Consider the following 27,990-nt stretch of genomic DNA (forward strand, 5'->3'; position numbering starts at 1 on the left):
ATCTTGAGTTACCAATGAATATTTATTTGGGGAGGGGGAAAGGAAGCAGATGTATATACATATACATTCAGTCACGCACGTTTCCTCCCAGAAAAAGGCCCCGTGAACATATATTACATGAGAAGGTCTTCGGATTATTATTTAAAAGCTGGGGTTGTGCCCCAAAGGGCTCGCTGTAGAGGGCAAGCGGCGACGGGTCCTCGCTGGCCTCGGATGCAGTGAGCCAAGAAGATGGGGACACGGTCGGTGGCAGCTATGTGACAACGTCCCTTAGGACACCTGAAGAATATTGGACTCGATCTCTTCTCTCCCCCAGCACATAGGGCCAGCGTCCAAACCTCAAACCAGCTTCCGAGATCTCCTAAAACGGCGCTGGGGTATTTAAGGCCAAATTTTTGGCCCCGGTCCTTCTTCCTTAGCCTCAAATCTCATCGACAGGCTGCAGGCTGGGGAATGGTTTTGTGATGTCCGGAGGCACGCGGCCCTGGGAAACGCCAGGAGAAGGAGGAGAAGCAGTGTCGTACTCGGTGATTGTATTAGCAAGGAGAAAACATGCACAGCAGCGATTTAGTGTTCCCATCTCGCCACCTCCACGTCCCTACCCTGTTCTAAAATGAACAAGTCCTCGGTCCCGCTCCCTGCCACGACGGGGGGATGCTCATCCTCAGCGCACCCCGCTCCCACCCACTCCCTCACTACTAGTGGGATATTATTCCATGAAAGGCAAATTATTTTGCCCCGTGGCAGCTGGATGACGAGGAGGGCGCAGGCTCGCCTGCACAGCTGTGCAAGGGAAGCGGCCGAGCTCGGCCTCGCCTCCAGCGTGGTGAAGCGTCCGGTGGCTCCCCAAACGCGCTGGACGTCCCTGACTCGGTGGAGAGCATGGTGGGGGACGGGGTACGGGGTCCACGCCCGCAGGCACCTTCCTTGGTGGGGACCGAGCGATGGCAGGAGGGTTTGGGTTGCCAGTTGGCTGCGGGGCAGCCAGATACAGGTTCTGCTCTCCAAAAATGGGCCCCCATCAGTCATCCTTCCCCCCCCCAGCTAGGGTTAACACCAGGGGTCCCGCTCCGCTCGCCCGCGGCAGAGGCTGTCACTGCGCTGCCAGGCGCTGTCGATGAGGCTCTGAGCGTCTTCGCATTTCTTCTTGATGGCGGCGTCCAGAATGGCCTTGTGCAGGAGGTCGACCTGAAACACATACACACACGTGTGGCTAAGTCCAGAGGGGAACGAACAACAGCCGCTTCTCCCCCTTGTTGTAAAACCACCTCAAAAACAGACGGGCAAATCACCTGTGTCATAAATATGGGTGATGGAGGGGGACGGGGCTGACCCAGGTTCCTCCCCACTCCCCTCACCAACCCTGGATGCTCATGGCCCGCCTTGCCAGGGGACTCAAGCTCTGAATCTCACATCCCACAGTTATATGGACACAGAGGAGCTCCATCGCTCTCCTGCCCTTTGTGGGAAAACTGGGAAAAATTCACCCACGCCTTCCTTGGAGGGCCCCGTTCGCCTTTCCTGACCAGACAAAAGGTGTGACACAGCCTTGCACGCTCACCTGGTAGATGTTCCTCCATGCGGCGTTCAGCGCCGAGAGAAACCTCTCCAGTTCTGTAGTGCAACTAAAATAGAGGACCCAGGGGGGCAGGAACTGCTTGCTGTCCTGAGCAAACTCCTAAACACCAAGAGAGAGGCCGGGCATTACCATTGTGGTCCTCACCCAGCCCCAGGCCAGCTGGTCCCAAAGCATCACACTTACCAGGATACAGTACTCCTTGCCGGCCTCCGTGGAGATGGCGGTGATGTCCGTCAGCTCCACAGTGCCCAGGGAGCGGAAGAAGCTTGTCTGGCAGTCCTCGTGGCAGGTGAAAGCCTTCTCGTCCGTCAGCACGAGGCAGCAAGGGACGCAAGGCGTAGGGGCGACACCCTGGGGGATCACCTGCATGGAGAGGGGAAGGGGGGCTTAAAATCTGGCATGAAGGAGCCCCATCTCCATGGGGTGCCCCGCGGGGAAGCCCTCTTGGCCCAGGAGAAAACTGCCTGCTCCATCCCTGCCAGAAATCCCCGCTCCCTTCGGCAGCTCTGCTGGCTGGGCTGTGCCGTGCCCCAAAGGGGCTCCAGGCGAAGGAGGGGGTCAATGCACCCGTGCTTGGGGGGCCTGTCCCTGGCTCACCCCTTTGGAGACAGCCTGGCAGAAGTACTGCATCCAGTCCGCCATGTCTTCCTCGTTCTCGGCGCTCAGCTCCAGGGAGGGCCGGTCTGTCAGGATCACCTGGAAGGAGTGGGGCCGGTCGGTGGTGTTGGAGCGCCGGCATCCCCCACACTGCTCGCCGCTGGGAGAGAGGGGGGAGGATGGAGATCAGCAGGACAGACTGGCCAGTGCTTGCCTGAAAACAGCCTCCGTCTGCCCTCCCTGCACTGCATGTCACCCCTTTTCCCCACAAGTGCTCGTTCCCATCTGTGACATCCCGTAGAGTTGCTCCAAGGATGGCCTCCGTCTCTGCACATCATGGTAGAGCTGGAGCTGAGCATGGTGGGTTTGTGGAGGTTGCCCAGCGTGGCTCTTTGAGGGGTACATCAGCCCTTCAGAGGCAAATTGCCCATCAGAGGGTGGGCTCGGCATGCAAAAACCAGGAGGAAATGAGCCCATCCGTGTCCATCTACACGCATCAGAGCCAAAGCAAATAGGCATCTGTACCCAGCCAGGAGCAAGCAGGGAGTCCTGCAGCATGGACTAAATCATACTTTGCCCCGAAACACCTCCCTGAAAATCCCAAGGAGCTCCTGATCCTCAGATCCCCGCCAAATCTGGGTGCCACATCCTACCAGCCACTTACCCCATGTTGATGGAGAGCAGAGGGGTGACGTCCGTGCGGTCTGGGTACTGGTACAAGATGCCATTGCTGCCATTTGGGAAGATGAAAGAGGTGGTAACTGGAGTCAGCTCGGCTCCGGCAACTGCACAAACACCCTCTGCCTTCGGTCCGCACAAACAGCCACTCCTGCCCTGCCCTCCACCCACGCAGTCCCGTGAGGTTACGTTCCTGCTGCTGGGCAGCCACAACTGGTAGCTTTAGCCTCCCAGGTGACAAGATGGGTTCTCTCCATCTCCCAAGCAGCTCCTGGGCAGCAAACTGGTCCCAGCACCTTCTCCGACAAGCCCTGGCTGACCCCAGTTCCGACCCATAGCCCCAGTGCCCACCTGAGCACCACAAAGCAGGTCTTCCACTGCTCCTTGCCCAGGTAGGAGGTCCCCGCCTTGTAGTGCAGGATACCGTCCTTGGTGACCGCGTTTTCAGTGGAGGTGTAGCTATTGTTGGTGGGTCCCAGTGCCTCATCCATGGGGTCTTCCCAGTGAACGAGGCCATAGAAACGCACAACCACGTCGCAGGCCTGCGAGAATCAGGTGGAGTGGTCAAAGGGAGGGTGTCTCCCATGAGCCTCCGCCACGTGTAGTGATGGCTGCGGTATCCAAACTCACCTCGCACTTGGACTCCTGTGCCACGAACTTTGCGAGTGCCAGTTTCTCCATGGTGGCATCTGTGAGGATACTGGGGTACGGCGGCTCCCGGCACCCTTTGATCATGGCTGACTTCAAGGAGACCAGGAAGAACCTGAGAGGGAGACAGAGATCTCTGATGAGGCTGGAGCAAACAGCCCCTCATCTCCCTCACGTGCTCTGATGCTGAAAGGGCTTCCCTTCAATGTGGGCCTCTGGTCTGGAAGACAAGAGGGTCTCAAAATCAACCTACAGACCAAAGGTGACAGGAGTTGCCAAGTCTGAGCTCCAGGAAGGAGACAGCGAGACTGCGAGATGGACACCCATCCCAACACAGATCCCAGTATGACCATCCAGGCCCTAATGAGGTCACCTCCCTGAGCTGACAACATGCAGACACCTGGGACGTGCCTTGAAACTCAAGACCTTATCCCTACTCATCCCAAATGACACAAAGGACACATAGTCCGCATTGCCCAGAGCCCCGAGGCTGTCAGCCCGAGGGACAGGGTGACTGCTGTGTATATCCAGGGAAGATACTTTGGACTTATCCATGCTCAAGGCATTTCCAGCTGCCTGCAGGGTTTAGCTGGTGGCATCAAACCAAACCCCCACTGGTGGCAGGACTTGGTTCTGAAGAGCTGTCACTGGAGTCTCTTGCACTCCCCAAGTCACTCTGGGAGTCCAAGGTGCTGGCCAGAAGTCCCGCACCCCAGGAGGAAAGTGCCACGATTTGCCGCCCGGTCCCTGCTTACTCGGTGAGAGCCACGTCCGCGGTGTCCAGCAGGAACTGCTTCCTCCGATTGGTGCATACCAGAGTCACCGTTTGCTGATCCAGCCCAACCTGTGCCACATAGGGTAGTTAAGGAAGCTGGTAGTTAAGAAAACCAGGTGGGGGACAAGGGGTGGCGAAGCAGGGCTGAAAACCTGGCTTCTGGCCCAGGAGGAGAAGGTCAGCGGTCGCTCTGCTGCCCATGTGAAGATACAAGCAAGCTGGGCACCTGCAGAAGTGGCATTTGAGGGGGGATCACTTCTAACTCTCCTAGTCTCAAAGATTCAATGGCCAAACTGCTCCCTGTGGACAGAGCACCCCACAAAAACACCCCACCGTGATGCTCCTGACACCCTTGCAGCTGGAGGGGTGAGGACCAACCCCCAAACTCACCTCCTGCTCCGCCCAGGAGGGCTGACCTGACCCGGGCTGCACTCACCGAAATGTAGTCCAGCTCATTATAGGAAACTGCCTCCTCCACCATGTATGGCTTCTCCGCTGCCCCTGGGCACAGACACAAAGAGCCACATGAAGGGTGGCAAAGGACCCCAGCGCTGCCCAGATCCAGGCTGCTGCACAGCAGCAGCGACAGACCTGCAAACCATGCCATGTCCTAAGCAGCACGGAGCTGCGGGGCACGTGTCCCAGGGCTTCTTGGGGGACAAGTCAACCTGACCTCCCTACTGTGACTGCCACCTCTCCAGGGGACACAAGGGAACTGGGAGGAACTGGCAGTGAAGTTAGTGAGCTATGGTGCCCTGATTTATGGAAAAGCCACTGATCAAGCAAGCCTCCCTCCCTGCAGCTGAGTTTAGAGGCTGTCGGGATGGGATACCTTTCCGGATCAGGTACACGTAGCAATCTGTCAGCAGGACATAGATCAGCTGCAGGTTCCCCTCCATGTGCCCGGTGCTCATTCGGATCATCTGTGTGGAGAGAAAAGAGCTCTCAGCCCGTGGCTGATGCAGGCACAGAGCTGGTCCTTCGTGGGAGATCAATGGTGACCACCTTACCCTGAACAACTGCTCCTCGTTCTCCCGAAATACATGGATCATCAGCAGGAGGAGATGGTTGTTATCCACCCTGTGAAGAGAGACAGTAGAGGATGGACATAGATGCAGGGCTGGGTGAGTCCAGGAAAGGCAATCCCCTTCCTTATTGAACTTGTCCATGATTTGGGCACCTGTTGGCAGCCCAAGACCTCCTCCTCCTGACCCCTTGTGCCTCATCTTCATCCTGGAAAAGGATGGTCTTTGCCCCCCAAACTGAGGACAAAGGAAAAAGTGCCAGCTTGAGCTCAAGATGGTATGGAAGGTGCTCTCCCTGCTGAGCAAACCGAGCCTCACCTGAACTCGGAGGGATGGGTCAGCTCCGAAGGGCTGCCCTGCCCTTCTTCCACACCAGAGTCCTCAGCACTGCTTGGGGAAGGGCTGGGCTGCTCCTTCTTCGGCTCATGGAGAGCCTGGGGGTTGGCAGTTTCTGTCTGGTCAGTTTGGGGTTCATCGCTTGCCCCTCCAGACTCCTCTACTGCCCCAACTGCTTCTCCCTCTCTGCTTTCTTCTTCTTCAGGAGCCTCAGGGCTACCAGAAACATGTGGCGGTTGGCCAGGCCCTGGAGTGTCATGGTGGCCACCACCTGGTGCAGCAGTGTTTGGACTCTCGACGGTAAATCGGTAGAAGTCCATGGGGGCTGAAATCCCCTCACTAAAGTCGCCAGAGGACGATCCATCTGGGGTCTCCCCTGGCGTGCCAGTCCGAAAGGACTGCCCAGGAGGCTCGAGGGGGGCGTTCCAGCCGCCGGGATCCAGCTGCCCGTTGAGTCTGTCCATCACCTTGCTCAGCGGCTGCCCCACGCTCTCCATGGACGTGTCCTTCATCTCAGGGATGCGTAAAGCCAGCTGGCTGAGGGCAGAGCGCTCACGACCCTCCTCCTGCCCGCCTGGGCTTGGTTCACCAGCTGGGGCAGCGAGACCATCATCTCTCTGCGGGTCTTCTCTGTCGCTCAGCCCATTTACACCACTGTCTCCACTGGCCTGCTGGGTTTCAGGCTCTATGGGTGCAGGGGTGTTCACCGGCTCCTCGGGCTTCGCTTTCTTCTTCTTGCCTGTTTTCTTCTTCTTGGCTAACCTGCATGGTGAGAGACCAATAGAGATGTCACTCATCTGTGCCTCCTTAGACTTGCAGAGGGGTCTGCAACCCCCTAGAGAGGGGTCCCACCCTTTCCCAACAACCTTCCTTTGCAATTTTCCTATTGCAGAGAAATCCTTATATCAAGAACATCACCCAATGTGCGGCCACATAGAGTCCCTGACTCCACGCTAGCTGTCACAAGAAAAGCAGGGTATGAGCACTGTTTCCTACCTATCCAAAAAAGAAAAGAGGCATCGGCTGCTGGATGCAGCATCTTGGGCTTCCTTTGGCTGCAGAGGGGATCACAAATGGATGCAGAGCTAAAGTGATGTGGGAGAAATCCCTGTCTGAGAGCAAGATGCTGGGAAGGGAGAAGGCTCCAAGAGGATGTGGGAATGCCATGTCCCCATCTGCCAGAAGAGGGAGATGCAGGCCGGAGCCCGCTCCAGCCGAACGGCACACCAGGATGCCGGCTGCGGAAGTGTTCAGGCCTCCCATGGCACCCAAACTGCTGCCAGGTCACACTTGTTTGGGAAGGGAGCACAGTGCTCCTCTTCTCTCATGTCTGCTGGAGAGCTGGGTGTGACGTAACCCAGCTCCTCTGCTCCTCCCAGGAAAAACAGGGCGCAAGAGTAAAGCACAGGCCTGCTGGGCTGGTTTTGGGGTGTCCCCCCTCCCCAGGTGTGAGCAGACGGAGCCTTGAGCTCTCTGTCTGGGTTAAGGGCTCCGAGGGACCCCTGGGGATCTCCTCTGCAAGGAGTCAAACACAGGCCAGCAGGTCTGCGGAGGCATCTCCCTCAACAGGTTTAGCCACAGCTCATTGACAAACAAGAGGAAGGACGGGAGAGAAGATCTGAGACCCAGAGTTGCTGCAAACCTGCCACCAGCTGGAGAAAGCTTCGAATAAAAGCTCACGGTTTCCTCTGAGCTCTCTGAGACAGACTGTCAGGCAAAGTTGTTTATGTTGAGGCAGTCTATAGCACTACAGACCCAAGGGACCGGCTCTGTTGACACCTACAGAGCATCAGTTGGTGTCTGGGGGTATAAAACCCCCAGACTACACCACAGTTGCTGTCTCCATTGGGCTAGAAGGGGTGGCACATCATCAACCTCTGGTGACAGATGACACTCAGGGGCATGTTTCCAGGCCAGGCAGCTCTGTCCCTACCTGATGACCTCCAGCTCTGTGCAGCTCTCGGACTGATCTGTTCCTTCAGGGGTGGCTTCTGCCTTCTCCTGGGAAGCTGAGTGCACCGGCGTGGTCTCGGTGGAGGACGGCACATCGGCCTTCTCTTCATTGAAGGGGTTGTAGCGCTGTGTTGGGCTTTTCACGGAGGCCTTGCTGCCGTTGGCCTCCGAGGCAGTGGAGCGCGGGCAGCTGAGTGTGTCTGTGAGGTCTCCGTCTGCAAAGACAAGAAGGGAAGAGCGGGATTAACGTCAGCTCGGGCACCTGGATCAAGTCAAATCAAGCAAAGCTGTGCACTGGGGGCTCGGGGCACTACATGGTCACTGTACTGCTCGCAAGTGACACCACCCGGGCACCGGCAAAGCGCTGTCGGACCAGCTTAGCTTCAGAGATTGCTGCGGGCAGCAGGCTCTTTGCGAGGAGGGACAGAGAGGCCAGCACGTAACCCAGCATCGTTCTGCAGTTTGCTCCCGCTGCAATTTAGATGATGCCTGGAAATAACAGCTTGGTCACCCAGGAGCCAGCAGCTGGATTAAGAAGTAGAGGTAGCGTCCTTGGGAAGGAACTTGAGGGGTCTCGGGGCCACGGCGCTCCTTAGCAAGATGACAGCGAGCTAACGAGGCTGCAGCCCCATACTGCTGCTTCTCCCCTGTGACTGGGTCTTAGGAAGATGCTCGCTCAGCTAGATGGGCAGAAACAGAGCCAGCCCGTAAAGCAGCGATTTACGGAGCCAGCTGCTTTTCTCTGCTTGCACGAGACACACATGGTGGGCTGGAAGTCTGGTGGAGGCGGGGACACAGCATTCATTGGGGGTCCAAGGACAGCAGGCTGCCCAGGCAGGTTGTGGCACAACTGACTTGGCCCGTGTTAGTCTTCAGAGGGAAAACGAGCAACAGAGAAGGGCTACAGGACTCATGCTCAGAGTTATCTGTCCACAAAGTCATGGTTAAAGGAAGGTTATCCATGCCCTTCTCTCCTCCAGCACCCTTCATTTTCAAAGCCAGCTAGAAACCTCTCACGAGGCAGGGAGACCCCTTCTGAAGGAAACCACAACCCTGGCAGTCTGATTCAGGGGCGTAGGTTTTGAATAGGAAAATGAAACCTCTTATAAAAAAAAATCTAATAAAGGCAGTTTTGTGATGGCCGATTTCAAAATGCTGCTTTGTTCCTGCTGAAGCGCCTGCCCTGCAGCGTGGAGGGTGTGAACTCTATCAAGGGAAGTAAATCGGGTAGATTTTTAATGTCTACAATAAAGGGAAAATAAAATGTTTAAAAGCTATTTCAGCCCCAGGCTTCTAGCCTGCATCACCAAAATGAACGTCACTTCTTTTGCCTAAACCCTGCTGGTTCTGTTGAGACAAAACAATCTCTGTCCAAAATACAGAATTTTACCCCCAAATGCATTTGCTGAAAACAGGGAACTCTCCCAAATTTCTTAACCTCTTGCTCTGTGTACAAATGACAAGAAATGCATCAGTAAGCTAAGCTGGCGGGGGGGTTAGGATGAAAACTTTGCTACAGCTGAGATTTGCTCAGCACACAGTAACCCAGCCCAGAGCACTGGTGGATCACACCAGCACTGCTTTGCAACCAGGACCCGCACACAGGAGCCGTGCAAGCCTCCAAAAACCAGAGGGATCTGCCCCAGCCTCCCGTGGCTTCTCCCAGCCTGCACCCAACACCCAAGGTTACGTTGCTCGCTGGGTGTTGGGTTTGGAAACTTGGTTTGTACCCTCTAGGTGTACACTCAATCTTTGGGGACACGTTAAATCGTCTCTGTGAGCATCTCTGCACGTGGGGTAGGAAAGATGAGAGGGAGCGTGTTAGAGCCCAAGAGCAATCCACATGGAATTCAGGCAGAATTTCCCCAAATATTCAGGTGCTACTGGCCAAGGCAATTCAGACCCAAGGCTCCATCCAGCTTTTAGCTGCAAAGGAAAGAACGTGGGTGTATTTCCTCCAGGGGTAAAGCAGAGAGGTCTCCTACTCCTGTGATGTGCAAAGGATATGCACAGGGACTGCATGTGGAGGAAGGAGAACAAGTTCCTCTAAAATGGGCACATGCTTTTGACCATAAAGGCCAGACATAGCGGACAAGTTGGTTTTAAAAGTGGTAAAATAAAAAAAAAAAAAGAAAAAAGAAGTGTAGTGACCCAAACTGAGCACAGCCATGTGCTGGATGTTGTGGCTTCAAGAGAGATGTTTTGACAGAGGAGAGCAGGGTCCAAGGAAAACAAAACCTCCCAAATAAATCCCAGCAAAAGGCCAAAATTAAAGAAAGCAGAATTAATTCAGCTGTCTTCCAGGGCTTTCAGGAAATCAATGAAGGTGGATCAGTTTTTCAATCAGCACCCTGTGTGCTTCACCCCAAAGAGGAAATCTACAGTGTAAGGTCAGCTGGCATGGTCAGGCTCATTTTGGACAGCTGCTGATCCCTGCCTGCCAGCTTCATGGCGGGGGCAATTTTGCAGCTTTTCTTTTGTAACCTGGTATAAAGGCTCCTTTATCAACACAGGCCGTAACGTATCAAGCAGCCACAGAACAGCACTCGGAACTCCAGCCTCACATCTGCTACGCCAAGCGCTGGGGCAGACACATTTAGGAGACATGAAGGCATCGTCAGAGGCAGGAAAACATCCCTCCCCTCCAGGATATACAGCCAGGTGAGTGTGCCTGCATACACCAGGAGTTGGGGAAAGCTTTGCATGTGGTCTCACAGATGAGACACAAAACCTCCCACCTTGGGGGATATCTTTTCTCCTCCTTTCTGTCTCTACCGAATTCCATCAAGATGTAGTGGTTGCTTGTTAAAGAAATGAACCGGGAAGCATGCAGCAAGCTTCAGGTGGCAGCAATGCAGAGAGAAAAACAAAATGTTGTAACAGATGAGTATGTCCCACCTTCCCAGTCTCTGCTGGGCATGGTCTGCATTGCTGGAAAGACATCTCCAAAATCATAATCTACAAAAACGAGGGATAAAACTCAGGATTAGAAATACAAGTAGTGGGGAGGGAGGGGGGACAGGGGAGAGTGTGAAGGGGATTTGGGGAGGGATATGGGAAAGGAGAGAAACAAAACAATCTTCCACTGGTATCTGAAACGCATGAGAAAATAGTTAGGGAACATGGATGCAAATGGAAACCAGCTGCACTAACGGTTGTTCCTGCTGGATGTTTGTGTTATGGGAGCTACAACGGGACCAGCAAAGGATGGAGGCCCCATTATGCAAGCTGATGGAAAGCTAAAACAGAAAAACAGTCGGTGGCATGTACCTAATCAGGGATCCCCTTTGTGAACGAATTTAGTCACTCTGTGCCTCAGCTTCCCCACTTCACACTTACCTCCCATAGATACTGTGATGTTTGGCTCATTAATGTTTGCAAAGCCAGGGGTCTGATTAAAGGAAAAAACTTGTCCTCTGATCCTAAAATCCCCAGCTCCACCTACACTCCCAGGGTAGCGAGATGCTCCTGTTGAAATGACGAGCAGTGAAATAGTTATTGAAGTTAAATTCCTCCACGCCAGAGGAACAGCGACAATGCCTGCCCTCCTGGGCTCCACCTTCACCATCCTGGTCCCGCAACAGGGGACGGCATTTCTACATCAGCACCAAACCCCTCTATGCGTGGGGAAACTGAGACACAGATCACAACTGCTGTCCGGACACATGGAATAGCTTGCGACGATACCAAAACCAAAACCTAGCTCCAAAATCTCCTGGATCTCTACTCCAAACCCCTCTTCTCTTGAGCATTAAGCTTCCATCCACCAGCTGGGCTGGAGAGTGTAGCCAAACCCAAGTGAACCCTCTTGCCCAGTCAATAGGGACAGGTAGGAGATGTGCTGCCAGCAAGACATGTTCTGCTAAGGGAGGAACAGGAATACAAGCCCAGGGGGTGCAGCAAGTACTGAAACGGCTGCTTATGCCAAACCTCTGGGGACAGAGAAGCTTCTTCCTGTGACTTTTATTGCTAGGCTTCTCGTGCTGTCTCCAACTTACCTGGGATGCTGGAGGTCTGGCATAGACCCCGAAAGCAAATCCTTTCACACTTACAGCATGAGTGCAGATGCTGTAGGTGAGACAAAAATGGTGCTGTGCTTTGCTGAAATGATGCTAACGCCCATCCCGGGCTGTTCCTCCTCAGTATCTTTAATGTCTGCAGTTTCTATCTTGCATATAAAAGGCAACTGGTCGACCCTTGTCTCAGAGTCCCATCTGTATGCGGACTCAGTCCTGAATTCACTGCATCCAATTAACGGCATGCATCGCCCCATCTATTCCAGAATTTCCTGATCTTGTTTTGTTCAAACTGACATCAAAAAAGGAACAGGGCCAACATATTTTGGATTAGGAACAGCAGCAGCAGAGCTGCTCCTTCATGTGAACATGCTTTGTGCTGGATAAGAGCTCCCTGCTCCAGCCTAAAGTGGGTTAAGGGGGCAGGCACAAGGTACGTGTCTTCTCAGTTCATCAGGAACAACATCCAGCCCTCTCTGATAGGGGTAAGGGGGCGAGTATGACAACTTATCAGGCCGCTCAAGTTCAGATGCACAAAGATGAAAAAACAGCACATCTGAGACCACTGGCTGCCTCTCCCTCAGACTGCAGACATGGTGAAAAGACTCTGGAAACTGTTCCCCACCACCTCCAGCATACATGGGTCTCTGAACTGCAAAATAAGCAGTTAAAAAAGGTCCTCTGCAGCGCTGCGTACCTGCTCTGTGCTGGAAGCCACATTCAGATATGGGCACGGCTTTCACTCCATGGGGAGATTTCTCCAGTTCTTGCTAAAACACACCCCCCAGGATGGAAATGTGGCCTCAGGTAACCAGCAGGGAAAGTCCTTCTCTCCCAGTCCAAGGCAAGGGGACTGTCCACAGCTTAAATCCCAGCAGCTCCCAAGGCAAGACAGCAGAGACTCACAGCCTAACTGCTGGGTCTCTTACTTTGGTCTTTTCCAGCCCATCATTTGCTACCTCATTTGGTGCCTCATCCGGTCCAGCAGCTCAGCCGAAGGGGATGTGGGAACACACAGCCCTGACCACACCCATCTCCGAAAAACCACTGACCTTCACTGGATGGAGCGATGGCGCTGTCATCCCATTCCAGGTTGGTGGAAGTGACTGAGTTGAAGGAGTTGAGCGACAGGCTGTCTGAGCCGTGCACAGAGCTGGGCAGGCGGTCCTCAAAGTCTAGCAGGTACTGAGGTTTGTAGTAGTCTGGCATGTACGGGGCCAGATCCAGGTAAGGAGCATCCTGCAGAGAAGAGAGCATGGGGTGAGTCAGGCTCTGAGTCACTGCACACAGCTACTAGCACAGTCGAAACGATGGGACTGTCCTTGAATGTCCTCTGACTGTCCATTTCTGCCTCCTTTCAGAGGAAACCCAGCGGCTCCACTGCGACACCGAGGGTTAGTGAGTGGCTTTGTGTTTACCTGGAGGGATGCCAGCATTTTGTACCACACTTGCAGAGCTCAGCTCCTTTATCCCCATCAGTCTGCCTGCAGCTGGCTTCCCCACACCTGCCTCCTTCCTCTTCTGAACAGTGCAGAGGAATAACTGAGCAATAGGAATAAATCCCATTGCTGGGTCTCCAAAGACCTTAGCCTAAAGCCTTTCCTAAAAGTGGTAGCTTCACATTTTTAGCTGAACAAGAGGAAGACCAACAAGAAGGTACACTCTGGACCAAGCAGTGGGACCTCTGACACCCAGGACTCCCCATACCCATGCTCCCAGAGCCGAGAGAAACAGATAAAACACTCACTAGATCCAAGTCAAAGCGGATGAACTCCAGTCCAGACACCAGTGTTAAGAACAAGGTCAGATGATCGTGACTGCAAACTAGGGCGTTCCTGCAGCATGGATAAAACAGAAGAGCTTTAGAGATGTGGGAAAGAAAAGAAACAGCTACAAGCGCCCTCTGTTTTCTTGGTGGCGTGTCTCTGAGCTGCCGTATAAATGGCCCCAGAGCTGTAAGCCTGCTGTTTACCTCCTAAGAGCAATGGCAGACCTTAAGGGCAGATGCGTGTGGCTCAGAGCAGCGGGGCATCCACTACGTGCTATCCACAAACTGACCTACAGCCACGTTTCCAGGCGTCCACCAGAGCTGGGTCCCTGGACAAGAGCTGAGCAGCTTCTTGAAAAACATGGAAGAATATAAAGGCTACCTCTGGGACTGGGAGTAAAAGCAGTAACTAGGGGAGATGCTTATATATGACTGCATCCACATCTGGGACCTTTAAATGAATCATGTAAAACCTCTGCAAAACCCACAAGGAAAAATCAGAGCCTGATCAACTGTTCCCCACTGGCAAATTAGGGCTGGCTTCTGACAAGAAGGGATGCCAACCAGTGCCCAAACGAGAAGGAGCTGGGGTACTCACTTGACATAGTACTTGTGCAGCAGGCTTAGATTCTCCTGGAACAGCCTCAAATAGCTCTCCAAGGAATTTTCGTTGAGGGCTAGGTACAGCCATGCCCGGCCTGAAAATAAAGCCGCAGAGAGATTTATCTGTGGGGAAATATCTGAGAAGCGAAGCAAGGCTAGAAATAAACACAAATCGGTTAAAACACATCAGATTGTTCATTCACGTTTGTATCATTTCAAGGGAGCAACTGACCGTTGGGGAAATCTGGAAGGAAAAATGCCAGTGGGAGATGAAGAGGCAGATTCATGATTTGGAGTGGGAATGGGAATAAGAGACTGCATGATAGCAGGTTGAGAAGCAGGCACATAACTGTGTCTCTCTAGTGAGATGGGAGCCCTGCTAGCATTTCCAGCAGGGATCAGAAGACAGGAAACATGGAGGGACAATCGCTGTAAATCAGCACAGGTGCAATTTGAGATATTACATAAATTCCGGTGCAGAGAGAGGTGATGGTGCAGTCTGTGCTCAGCTCCACTCTCACCGGTACAGGGCTTGGGAGATGAAGGGTGGTGGGATAATCAGGCAGAGAGGAGGTCTCTGGGCACCATCCTGCGTCAAAAATGGCCTCAATGGTCCCAAACATCTTCTACAGACAACTCGCAGCAGGGGAGAAGCAGCATCAGGCAAATGACAGCTACAGTGAGACATTCTGGGGTGAGAGAGGTGATGCCTCCCATCTGCCAGAAACCTCTCCCAAGAGCACAGCCCAGCAGATTGCTTTGGTTTCACAGCAGCAGAAGCAGGCCTATGTCTCTGACCCCAACACCTGATCCTGAGGTACGATGCAATTATTTCTAGAGCCATCATGCCAGGGCTCCCATCTCCTTGGCCAAGACAAGCTGGATTCAGTGGGGAGCTGCCCGCTGGTTCCCTCAATCTGCCTGCAGCCCCAGCCCTTGAACATACGGCCAGCACAACCTTCCTGGGCCTCCTGCCAGATGTTCCCAAACCAAGGTTTGCCCTCAGAGCCGGGGCAGCATCTGCAAATACTCACTGCGTCCCAAGTTGGTGGCCACGTGTTGAAGCACTTCTATCTGTTTGATGGCTTCCCTGCGGGTGAAGTGAACGACCAGCACCCAGTAGCCTGAGGAAAGATCTTGCAGGCTGGAAGAAGAAAGAAGGCCAGAGGAAGGTTAAGCAAAGGCTTTGTTATCTCCATCCCAGTTACTGCCTAGATGGCTTCTCCATTCTGAGCCTACACGCTAGCCAAAGCACAGTGAAAAGCATCCCAGCAGCAGGCTCCACACTTACCCATAGAGCAGAGCATGGTCCAGATGTTCACAGAGCCGCTGCAGGACCTTGTCATGGTTTCTGATGGCTGGCGTCTCGTCTTCACAGGCAGCGAAGTAGCTCTGCAGCTGCAAAAAGAAGAGATGGGATGGCTGAAACTCCATTCTACAGCCCACTGAGGAGGCAAATGGAGATGCCAACATTCACAGCCAGCATTAAATAGCTTTTTTTAATCTCTCAGCTTGCTAGACCTTGATGCAGGTTACTTACAGGGTGTAGCAATTGATTTCAAGTTACTGCCCTAAAGGCAGTAACTCATAGGGAGAACCTCACCCACAAAGATTTGTGCACTTTTCAGAGACATACCAGCAGCATGGCTGCGGCTGCACAACCAACTTCCCTGTTGGCTGAGCAGGTGGGCTGAGCTGGACAGCCTCCTCCTTTACAGCCAACATTACAGTGGGGTTTTGGTGGTTCCTCTGCAGCGGTGCAGCCATCGCAAAGCCATTCAGAACAGAAATAAATGAGAGCTCTGGGCTCTGTTTCTGGCTCTGCCATGGACAAGTCCCCTCCTCGGTCTCAGGGTCTTGCCATGGGAAACCCTGGTTGGTGAGAGATATTGCTTCCAGGTATAAAAGATGCTCTGAGTCCAGGAGCTTCATTCTTGCAGCACGTGTGCTCTGTGCTAAATCTGTGTGAAATCTCAGCACAGTTTCAGCATCCTGGGAAGGGACAGAGGTTTTCTTGTTACAGGCAGCTCGAGTAACCACCACGATGCTGGGTATTGATGCCAGGCAGTCGAGAACTGCCCCAGACTTTCAAACACAGGCTGGTAAGGATTGCCTGGCCACACAGCAGCAGGGACTTGGAGGGTGCAGAGGGCAGCCAGCAGTGCAGATAGGGATGGAGGCACGTGCATATGAGAGAAAGGCAGTTCAATTAATCTCCAAGTCGTTTGCCTCCTCGGCAGGGGGGAGGCTACATCACTACAATGTGTCACTTCATGTAGCTGCCCCTTTCTCAAAGACCTGGACAGCTTCACTCATCCTCGGTTAACCCATTCACAGCCGCAAAGTTAGCTCTGAAGACAGTGCTGGCCCTGTGCTCTGCTGACAGCAGCCCTCGGAGGCTCGACACAGCATAAATTGCTTTTCTGCTTCTGCAAAACCTGCTAGAAATCCTAGAAATCTCCCCTACCACCCAAATCCTGTATCCCTTCCCAGCTGACCCACCAGCCTCCTCCTGCCCCTGGAGCTTACAGATCTATTTAGGTCCCCGTCTCACACATACTTGGCATTCAGGCAGGGAGATTACTCACCCAGGATGTAATCTCAGCTGTGTATGCCACATTTATTTGCTCTGGCTGGTGACAAGCAAGCACAATTCAGCTGAGCTACAACAATGCATCACCTGTATGTACGTTATTTTGGTGACACAATAAGTCTTTGCCAAACCTCACCAGTTAGATGGTAGAATTAAAAGACAAAAACTTGACAGCATTGTGCTTGTCAAGTCTGACCTCTTCCCAGAAACTGGTTTCTCCTCCTGAATTATTACTAGAGCCAGAGAAGCTCCTTTAGAAAATCATCCAGTCTCAATGTAAAAGTTATCAAGGAGGACAGAGAACACCTCACAGCCCCTGGGGAACTGTTCCCAACAACCCTCTTAAAAATATGAATATATCTAGCTCCAACACCTTCCTAGCTTGAAGACCTTGACTCTCTCTGTAGCTCTTGGGTAAGACGGGAGAGCCAGGCATGTTCCTGCATGGAGCAGGTCCCAGCCCTTACGTGGGAACGAACTGCTGAGCCCGAAGAATCACAGCCAAATTCCCTCATCCGATTGCACAGCACAACTCAGCCGGTCCCTGTCCTGTCTAGTTGAGAAGGTAAATCCCCTGGGGAAGGAAATACGCAATAAGGTTTTGTTTGCAGAGCCACCCGTGGATGCTCCAGTGATGCACAGACTTTTTCATGACACCCAGGTGAGACCCAAAGTGTTTCAGCTCAGCAGCTCTTACCCATTTTTGGGAGGAAGCCGTCTCAGAAGATCTACCCTATTAATAGGCAGCCCAGACCCAAGCAAGGAGAAGAATGCCCTAAAATCCAATATTCAAGAACTATTTCAGGAGCTACCTGCAGCCAGTGTTTTAAGCTTACTCCTGCAGCGAGGACACTAGAGGAAGAAACAAAGTCACAATTTAGAGCCCTAACCCTCTAGCAATAGACAGAGGAGACACAGAGGTTGCTCTCCAAGAGCTGTCTGGAGCTCACTAAAATATCCGGTTTTGGTGGAAACTGAGGCAGGAATCAAAGCCCCTGCCATATGGGACACAAGCCAGGATTTGAAGGCAGAAGTTCCCCGGCTTGTCCCAAGCAGGCTGTTGCCTCTGCAGAGAGCTGGGGTACCCTCGGAGGAGGGTTACTGTCCTGGGTGTTTCTGCAGGCTCTGTGCTGGCTTGAGAAAATGCAGCTGTGGGGGACAGCTAGGGGAAAACAAAAATAACCAGGCCCTACATTAGCTTACCACTAAAACCAAGGAGCCACTCAGCCAGCTCTGCACACACTGCTCAGGGAGGTCATCTTGGAGGGAACTTGGAGCCTGTCTGTGCCACTGACTGGAAGAATTCCCCATGACAGAGAGACTCCAAGCCTGGGCAGTGAAAGAGATGAGCAAATAGAAGCATTTCCTCTTTTTTCTTTCCTTCCTTCTTCAAAAATAACTTGGATCTTTGTTACTGTCCTTCCTGCAGCCAGTTCACAGCTCCTAACGCTCTGTGTTGCTACACGGACCAACCTGCTCCCGTCATCAGAGAATACAAACTGTTAGCAAACAGTGGTTGTCTCATCTCAACATCTCTGAACATGGAGAAGCACCAGGGAAGTTCTGAAAAACAGATTTCTCTTCCCTAGAAAAGCCAAATCTTGCCCCTATGAAGGCATCTAGGTTTTGAAGGACTCTTCCTGTGTTGTATTAAAGCTTGGTCTTACTTTCAGCTGCTCTGCAAGGAGCATGCAGCCTCCTGCTCTGTGCAAACCAGCTTCCCCTGCATTGCAGCCTCTTCCTGGGGAGGCGGCTGGAAAACCCAGGCCCATAGCGATGTCCAGAGCAAACCTACCCCAAAAGGCTCAAGTTTGCCCCTCTGCAACATCAGGAGCCAGAGGATGAGCTGGTGTGACTGTGCTTTGCTCAGAGTCATGGGGTCACGCCAGCCCTGTGCACGTGGGACCCTGCGAGCAGGAAACACGCACTCAGCAGTTTTGGATTTGGATTCGGGCACTCCGAGTCACGGCATTTTAGGAGCTGTCAGTCACAGGGAGGCGTGCCAAGAACTCGCTCCTACCCGCATGGACAAAGATGTGCCACCATGTTCCCCGTATGGTGCTGCATCAAGGGACGGTGCCTTTTCCAGCATCCCTCCAAAATAAACACGGCCAATGGCTTACAGTCCCAAGCGAAGGACGTCCACAGCTTGCTGGAGCACAACAAGCTCCAAAAAGAGATTGGCCAGGCGAATCCCTGACGAACTACCACGTGTCCAGGGAGGAAACAAGACCGAACAAGCCTCAGGATCTCCTGGATGGAGTCATCCCTACAGCGAGGCTGGGGAAAGGCTGAGATTTGCAAAAGCTGATGGGAAGGCATTTCTGGTTTGGGAAGAAAGGTGAAGACGCACAAGGAGGAAAGGTATGGTGAAATAGCTTTTTCAGTTGGGGAACAAAATCCAGTTGCATTGTTTCCCAAAACAGGCCCACTTGCTCCAAGATCCACCTAGCTGGAAATCTGTAGGAATTACGACCATGAGCATCCTGGAGCAGAGGCACAGACTATGGACGGTCCCAGCATCTGACCCTGATCGTGCCACACAGGCAGAAATGATGTAGCACTGCCCTGAAAAAACAGCATTTATACAAAGTGTTTACCTCTCTCCTGTAAACTGCTATAAAACGCAAACAAATAATTTGAAACCAACCTCTCCCTAATCACAGTGTGGTAGACAGACCTGTTTGGGAGGTGGTGACCAAACTTTATGAAGCATCCACAAAGCAGCTCCCTGACATACCTGGGCAGTGAGCCGGGCTGGAGCCAGGGAAAATCAGGAAGGAGGCAAGCAATAAGGTTAAAAAGCATTAACTGAATGCGACACTGCTCATCTCTGGGTTTTCTGGAGACATGCTCTTCCCCTCGTCTCCTCTATGCTCCAAAACCAGAAGGAAGGGTTGAAGCTGGCTTGGATGGAGGACTCATGTGGGGCACAGTGAATGCCTCAAGCCCTGACCCTGGGCTATTTATAGACATTCCTGCGGCCAAAATAAGCACCGTCAGCATGCAGAAGGCATCCCCGCCATTCACCGACACCACTCTGCAGCTCCAACTGGGTCTGAGCACCGGTGTTGCGACAGTGTGGGACAAAACCTGCTTTGGCGAACTGGTTACAAAAGCTCCTGCGGAGTCCAAACGCTTGAGGCTGGCGAGTTAAACACACTTGAGAAGAAAGCAGAGCAGAAAGGTGTTTATCCAGAGGGAACAGAGAGCTGGTTTGCACGGTGGGGGGAGGGGGAAAGACGGGGTTTGCACCCCTAACAATCACACCTCATCCCCACTGAGGAGAAGGTGGATTTAATTGCCATTTATCAATCACAAATTGATTTTTTTCTTTGCAGTGATACACCACACCCCACGCTGGCATGCATGAGAAAGGCTATTCCTTGCACAATTTTATAACCTACTAATTGCAGCGGTTCTCAAAGAGTGTGAAGCTCTCCCAGCCCATTTGCAAAGCTGCTGTGTTGCAAGGGATGCCAACAAACAGTCACTGGGGAGGCATGCTGTAAAGTCCATTCTCCAAATCTAATCACTCTTGTGATGCTCCTTTGAAAGCTCTCCAGTATTTCTAGAACTTCACTGAAATACAGTCTCCTGACCTGTTCGCAGCTGGCCACAACCCAATCGAGTCTCAATCTCCCCTCTGTAAATCTGGCCTGCAGATGTTTGATGAGCAGCTTTCTGACACCAAGTTCATTTCTCTTGTTCTGCTTGGTATTTCCCTGGCAGGGCAAACATGGTGAAAGAAAAGCAAACAGCCCAGTCGGGCATCCTTTGCATTCCTCCAGCTCCCTAACCATGGTGCTCGCTGTATGGGAAAGGCAAGAGGCGCTTCAAAACCCGGTTTCCCACCCACAGCACACGGACTGGCAAGGGGTTTTCCCCAGCTGCAGGAATGCAAACAAAAGCAGTACCACAAAGCAGCAAGCGGAGAGCCAAAACATAACAGAAACTGCAGCAGCCTTTGTTCTGCCTAAATTCCTGTCCTCTCATCGTCTTCCCCAGCAGCTGGAAAGACACCTTCTCGAAGCTATCAGGTAGGTGGTTTTCTTTGAGGGCAGTATTTCGTGAGCCAGCCAGGCAGGCAGCTGGAGATGCAAACCCTTTGCTAGACCCAAAACCCTTCCCAACCCTGCTCCCAGCACTTGCTTTTCCACCACGCTGCACGACTGGACAAGGATGGTGGCACGTTATCTACCAGACTGCACAGCCAGAATAACTTTCTGCAGCAAGAGCAAACTCACATGGTTTCCTGCGAATGCAGCCTGCAAAGCTGCCTAACAACGTGATTTAAAAAAATGCTGATTAAGAAGCCAGCTCTGGGTCTTGGCACTCAGTCTGGGGCTGCACCCGCAGCTGAGCACCCTCAGGAGCAAGCCTGGAGCTCCAGGGAGCACCAAAAAGAGGTGGCAGGAGACTGACCTTGTCCCATGCAGGCGATGACAGTTCAATCCCAAGGAAAGAAGCAAAGTGAAGGGACAGGACAGACACATAAGAAGATAGGAGAAGCAACCAGCACTCTCGTACCTGCTCAGGGGAGTACAGACATTCAATGGCAAATGGATAAAGAGGAGGCTGAACCACTCTGCCTGGAAAACTCCTAGTCTTCCATACCACCCAAAAAAGCAGGCTGAATTTCAAGGCAGGGGTGTTATTCTCTCTTGTACACTTGTATAACACCAAGCCCTAAAACTTCAGCTCTAGTAGGACGTTTTGGAGGTTGCATACATGATCTGATGCAACATTTCTTACAACAAGCTTCCAAACCAGCACCGGACTCAGCGCCCAGCTTCCCGTCCCAGACTCGATATGCCTCGCCCGGGTCTTGTGGCTTTCACGATGAAATACATCGGCATGCTCCGAGCATCAGCCTGTTGAAGGCACAAGTAATGTTGGAGCAGCCTGGAGAGAAACAGAGTGTGCTTGTGATGCGCAGAGACAGGAGCCTGAAACAGGTGAAGGTGAAATCCATAGCAAAGATGCTCAATGGCTGGAAACGCAGAGCTTTGAAGCATTTGCAGTCCAGTGCCTGCAACGTTGTCACCTCCTGGGACACATACACTTATCAGCTCCCACACTCCCAAGGCTTTTCCAGGGCTTTTCTTCATTATTTCTAAGCAGCAAACTTTGCAGCAGGCTGGACCCATGCATGGCTCAGCCAAGGACAGGATTTTTTCCAGCGGTGACACTTGCTTGCAAGTCACAGGGAGCATCCTGCTCCTCTGTCATGGTGAGCAGAGCGCATGGAGCAGGGTACAAGCATGTGGCTGCTTTGGAACAGGATCCCTGTGCTAACTGAAGGCAGACAGAAAGGTCACATGCTCGGCACATCAGAAAAAAACAGATTTCATGGAAGAAAAAACCAAGTCCAGTTGGTACACACACCAAAAACAAGTAAGCACGAGGTGCTTGTGCCCTGCAAGTCTTGGTAACAGCGCTGCTCTCCCAGATAGCTGCTGCTTACTCACATGCTGGGCATTTGCTGTTTTGAATCTCTCCCCGTAGACCAAGTCCTCTGGCCTGCAGTTATTTCGGTTACTCCTCTTGGACCAGGATATCAGAAGTGGGGAAAGTTGAAATCACTCAACAGCCACTGAAATTGTGCAATTGGACGCAGAGAGGCTCTGAGGCATTGCTTCCTCTCCTCGTACAAAACCCACTGCCAAAACTGAGCCTCCAAAACTAACTGCTCTCCCAGCGAAATGCTTTGTGTTAGTGGTAGGACAAACGGGACTTTTTTCTCCCCAAAAGGCTATCATAGCCTTGTCCGCCAGCAGATCCACAGCTGATCTTGAGAAATGCCTTCCGTGGGTATAAAGAGACAAACACCAGTTTAGGTACCCGCAGAATCCAATCCTCTTGCAACTGTGGACAACAAACCTCATATCATCACCAGACCTGTACCAGGAAGAGGCAATAAGAATTTCCAAAAAGAGATAAACCTTGAAATACTGGGGCAACCCAAGAAATACATAGCTGCGCTCCCAGCAGAACCACAGCAAACAGCTTTGTTCGCTCGTCAAACAGTGGCAAAGCCCTTAGAGTACCACCAAAATACGCAGTGTCAGAGTTGCAAGCATTCGTAGACTTCTTAAAAGCACCTGAGTGACCTTGTGTCTTCAAGGCCGACTTATGAGCTCCGTGAGATTGCTGCTAGCTTCAGCCACAGGCTTCAGGCAGCTGGCAAACCTGGTACTTGCAGTAAAGGGGCATGCCAGGACTGTGCAGGGGAGCAGCGTGAATGTACCAATGTCGATCCCTGCTGCGTGCCCCCTGCAGCAACAACGGATGTGGACTGGAGCAAACATGAGTGAGAGGAAATACCCTGGCAGAGATAAAAACCCCTGTGGTCTTAGCACCAGCGAGGTGTCCCTCAACGGGAAGCAGAAGGCAAGGTTGCTATTTGGCTATTTTCACATCTCCAGAATTGCTATCTCTGTGTCACAGCAGCTGGGCTAAATAAATGTACCCAGCCAGAGATGAGCATGTTCCTTATGTGATTTGAGGAGGGATGCTCCACTCCAACGCTACCTGCTCCTCTCCAGGACATGGGGGCGCAAAGCCATCCCCAAATCTACCCTCCCTCACCGTGCAGAAGCAGAGGTGTTGCAAGCCAGAGTTCAGGGAGCCTGGGAGACTGCAAAGGCATTTCAATGGTACAGGGCTAAAACTCTGATCCCGAGACAGGCAGAAAAGGTACAGTATTAATTCACTATGGGGGAAGCAGAAACCTTCCCAAAGTCATGCATAAACGGAACAGAGCCAGAGCTTTTGGCAACAACTCCTGCAACATCGGCAAAAAACGTTGCTCCACCTGATTGACATGGACCAAGGATCAGCTGCTCTAGAGTTCATGGGAATGTGTGCCCTTCAAAGCCAGTAGGAAAGCCTGAAAAACAGACAAGAGCCCCAAAATCTTGGATTCTGATCTCTTTTCTGATTTTAAGTTTAGCTCCTAGAATTGCCAGCAACTGTTTAAGGACTTTGCATTTTCGCCACCTAATCACAAGCAAGACAGCAATAAATCTCTCCTTAACCCACTGCAATGTCCAGGAGGGCATGGAAATCCAACAAGAGAATACAAAACATCTACGCTACCCAGGACCAGGTCACCTGTGATAGCTTCTAGCTACCAGGAGAAGGTTGGCCAAGGATGGATATGAAGCCGTTGGCATTTCTAGCATGCCTGTCACGGCAAGAGTTCAACTGGGAGGCACCAGGAGGCAGCTCTCATCCCACTGCTGCCACGTACAGTAATATATCCTAGAGGAAAACAAGCACTTGACTGAACAAGGGTCTGCTCCCCACTAGGAGAGGATGCACAGAAAGCGGTGAATGCACACTGAGCCATAACATGCCCACCTCCAGCCTTCTGCCTCAATAAAGGCCAAATTCTTTAAAAAAAAATAAGGGTTAGGCATCAATTTGCATAGTAATTTGTGCTGGAGCACAGCCCTCTTAGCAGAAAGCAGGGTGAGGGAGCACTGGATGGGAAAGGGGAGAAGAAACAGTCATAAGACAGAAGTAATGAGCTCCACAGCGTCACTGTGCAGAGAGCATCGCGCTCTGAATTAATTTACATCTCCCAGGGAGGACAGAGAGGACAAGCTGTAAATGGGAAATCAACACCATGCTCACAGTTCCCTTGGATCTGTGCTGGAATTGAAGTAGGGACCCAACTCACTACTGCTGAGCTCTCCCAACTTCTCCTGAAGCCACCAAGAGCAGCGGCCTCTTGACATTGCTCCAGCTGGAGGGGAAAATTTACTGGGTGTCTAAATTAGATGTTCTGCCTCTCTCTGCAGTTGAGGTCTGATCTCACACCTCTGCAGCCAATAGCAAAGTTCCTGCTGATCTCTGAGATGTGGGTAAGGAACGCGAACAGGGCAGATCCAGCACTTGGGTATCACACAGAGAAACCCACAGGATTATAATTACCCTTTCCAAGCAGGTTTGCATCTCTGCCTTTTCTAGCTGTACTCTGTCCCTCATATATTCCTAGGAAAATAAGATAAAACCAGTCCTGTTCACTGAGGCTTGAGGAATTTGCTTGGAATTGAAGCACTTTTTTTGCTGTCCATTTGTACAGAACTTACTCACTGCTTGTGCTCTGACCTCCCACTCCTGAAATTCAGAAGCACCCTGGAGAAACTGAAGTCACAGCCAGGTAAAGTCCCAGCCACAGGTCTCTGTGGCACAAACCCTGCCCAGGGCTGTGCTGCTGCTCGCTGCCTTCCCCATCTGAAGCAGAGGGAAGCTGACAAGCGTCCAGATGGTTTTCCCTGGGCTACTCAGTGAAAATAAGGTATTTTTTCTGCTGCTGGTACTCAAAGCCTGACATCGTAACCAGGTACCTCAGCCTTCAGTGGTGGTTTGTCCCAGTTTACCCAGTCTGGAGATGGGGTTTAGTCCTGGCTGTCTTCTAAAATAACATCTGACTTGCAGTCCACTGACTGCTGAGAGTCCACAAACTCCTCTTTTGGTCTGAAGCAGAGAAAAGAAAACCTATCATCATCTGGCCAAAAAGCAGTGTGGAGAGGTGAGCACGCCACCACAAACACATTCAAACCCTCTACAACTCAAACCTGTAGTGACGGTGGAAGTAAGGAGTAAGCAAACTACGCAGCAAAGAAGCTTTTGAAATCAGAGGCAAGACTTGGAAAACTCCTCCACGTCCCATGACACAATCCCTGCAACGAGGAGTTAGTCAAGATGGACCCAGAGGTAGGGAGAGGAAGATGAACGAGAGCAGGATTTCCCAGCACGCAGCCAGGGCGTGGGAAGGGTGTACCTGCTCCCCAAACCTACCAGCTTACTCCTCCCCTAACGCAAAGAAAAAGAGAAAAATCAGGGACTTGAGCAGGGAAGCGTTGGGAAAAATTAGCTGCTCCATAGCTGAAGAGGACCGATGTCCCTGAGGAAGGAGAACTGCATCCCGGGGGTAAAAAGCAGGGATGTGCCAGCATTGGGACTTTCACCATGGGGTTGAGTTTGGTTTCACTGGGATGGTATAAATAAGTCCGTCAGCCTGAAGTCTCACTGAAGTTCCTATGTTTCCCTGAGCTTTCTTGCTCTGAACAAGAAAGCAAAAGAGGCAGGATTGAAAAATCCCCAAATCCCTCTTTCCCGCTGGACCAAGACGGACAGAGACTGACGCAGATCAAGGCAAAGCTGTAGTTGATGAGTCCTGTTCAAGTATGATAACAATTAAAATAACCACCATGTTGACTTTATAGCATTACCAACAGGGATCCCTAAGGATTTTCTGAATGCAAATAAATTATGTCCAATGAATCCTGTGTGGGAAATAGTATATCCTTATACATATGGGGAAACTGAGGCAGTAGCACTGCAGAGCATTGTAACAGAGCTTGGAGCAGGCTGAACATCCACTGATTTCCATGTAGATAAAAGATTATCCTTAATTTTTAGAGGACAGAAAGGTGAGAGACCAGAGGACAGGGTCACCCATGGAAGAAAAGAGAAAGGCTGGGAGAGGTTAGCACATCCATCCTATGTCCCAGAGGCAATGTCAGGCCATTCCTTCCTTAATAGTGCTGGGAATTCATGTGATAGTCTTTGTAAGACAAGTTTTCATGGATGAATCTGTGTCAGGACACATTGCAGATCACAGGAAAATTCCAATTCTATAAGGCAGCAGAAACCCAACAACTAGAGAAATGTCAGCACGTCCAGAAAGCCTCCTTTCCCCCAAAACTTGGGATGAAAACTGTAACAAGACTCCCTTTACCTCCTGAAACAGAGCTTGTGTTCTTTCTCAAACACAGCTGGAGCTCACATGTGGAGCAGATAGGACATGTGGCCCAACCCAAAACTTCCAGCATGTCCTTACAACTCATGCCTGTGACTGTCCCAAACAGACTCCAGTGTCCTGGTCCCCTTCATGCCAGCATGCAGACGCTCCCCACCAAAGGGATGGGCTTTAAGAAATGCTCTCACTGGCAGCAGATGCTGAGGGGCAAGGAGAAACGAGGGGCAAGCAGAAGGACAAGGTGAGAGATGAGGTATGATGAGACATGTCTTCAGAGCCCTTGTTTTGAGGGCTCAGACCAGGGCATGGCCAACCCATGGCATACACCTGCCTGGAGGGAGGACCTCTGGAAAGAAGGTTTCACACTGGACTCGTCCAGATCCCCCCACCGTACGGTCCCAGGACAAGGGATCCCCCTGGGATCCCCCCAGTCCTGTCCACAGGAGAAAGAAACCCCTTGAAAAGGGGTAACCCCAGTATATCCTGACCAGCAGAGACAGAGGTTCCTGGGGGTGACCCTGGCAGTGTCCCTTTGGCAGGGTGGGCCAGGGGGTGACCCCAGACCCCCAGGGGTGCCTCTGGGGTGTCCCATGGCACCAGCAAAAAGGATGCCTCCAACCTCACATCCCCAGCACAGGGGGTCTAAACGCACACAGAGGAATCTCTAAAGGTCTCCCCTGCCTCTGGCAGGGTGGACAGCAGCGCGTCCTTGACCCCATACTCCTGTCCCAAAGAGCGTCCCAGTGTCCCTGGCATGTCCCCTGCCCCCTACCTTGGGTGGGGTGGGGGGTCCCCAGGGACTGTCCCCCAGCCCCACACCTCAGGCAGGGCAGTCCCTAAGGACGATCCCTCAGCCCCACATCTCTGGTGGTGGTCGTGTGTGTCTGGGGGTCCCCAGGAGTGTCCGCCAGCCAAAGGCAGAAGCAGTCCCCAGGGACACCCCAGGGCAAGAGGGGTCCCCACGGCTGTTCCCAGCCCCCCAGCCCCAGCTGAGGGGGTCCCCAGGGCTGTCCTAGGGCTGTCCCCAGGCCCACAGCCACAACACAGGGGGTCCCCAGGGCTGCCCCAGGCCCCCAGCCCTTGCAGAGAGGGGTCCCCAGGGCTGCCCCCAGGCCCCCAGCCCTTGCAGAGGGGGTCCCCAGGGCTCCCCCAGGCCCCCAGCCCTTGCAGAGGGGGTCCCCAGCCCCACATCCCTGTCAGAAATGGGTGGGGGTGGCGTCTCCAAGCCCCTCCGCCACCCACCTTCTTGACGGAGAGGGAGATGTTCTCCAGGATGCGGTCCTTCACCTCCGCCGGCTCCATGGCGCCGCCGCCCGCCGTCGCCGTCGCCCGCCGCCGCGCCCGCCCGGCGGAGGCCGAGTGCCGGCCCGTCCGCCGGGCCCGCTCGCCGCCCCGCCGCCCCCCGCCGGCCGGCTCCGTCCTGCCGGCTGCCCCGGCCCGGCCCCGGCCCGGCCCGCCGGCTGCGGGGTGGCGGCCTCCGTCGCCGCTCAGCGCGCCATGACCGCGCCGGGGCCCCCCGCGGCGGGCGCGGAGGCGAACGGGGCCCCGCGGGGAGGAGGGAGCGGAGCGGAGCGGGGCCGCACTCGTGACGGGCGCCGTGCTCCGCCAGGAACTGAGGTCAGGCGGGAGGGAGGGAGGGAAGGA

The 27,990-nt window shown here is 52.9% G+C and overlaps 1 protein-coding gene across 2 annotated transcripts; it reads right to left on the bottom strand.

Moving 5' to 3' along the window:
- Positions 1–3: 3 nt before the first annotated feature.
- Positions 4–27,955, bottom strand: PLEKHM2 (pleckstrin homology and RUN domain containing M2). 2 transcript variants are annotated; one of them, XM_075027650.1, is made up of 20 exons: positions 27,589–27,955; positions 15,270–15,376; positions 15,013–15,122; positions 13,974–14,073; positions 13,355–13,442; positions 12,660–12,846; positions 10,490–10,549; positions 7,572–7,806; positions 5,621–6,400; positions 5,288–5,357; positions 5,110–5,200; positions 4,714–4,778; positions 4,258–4,346; positions 3,485–3,617; positions 3,206–3,396; positions 2,841–2,906; positions 2,177–2,336; positions 1,763–1,942; positions 1,562–1,678; positions 4–1,188 (listed from the first exon to the last, which is right to left on the bottom strand). In XM_075027650.1, exons 1-20 carry the CDS (start codon positions 27,646–27,648, stop codon positions 1,051–1,053), a joined length of 3,027 nt encoding a protein of 1,008 aa, XP_074883751.1. In that variant the 5' UTR covers positions 27,649–27,955; the 3' UTR covers positions 4–1,050. The 2 variants fall into 2 exon arrangements, with proteins under 2 accessions (XP_074883751.1, XP_074883750.1); XM_075027649.1 differs by lacking the exon at positions 10,490–10,549 and having other exon boundaries at positions 27,589–27,781.
- Positions 27,956–27,990: the final 35 nt, after the last annotated feature.

The sequence above is a fragment of the Buteo buteo genome, chromosome 5 (assembly GCF_964188355.1).
Source record: "Buteo buteo chromosome 5, bButBut1.hap1.1, whole genome shotgun sequence".
Taxonomy (NCBI): Eukaryota; Metazoa; Chordata; class Aves; order Accipitriformes; family Accipitridae; genus Buteo; species Buteo buteo.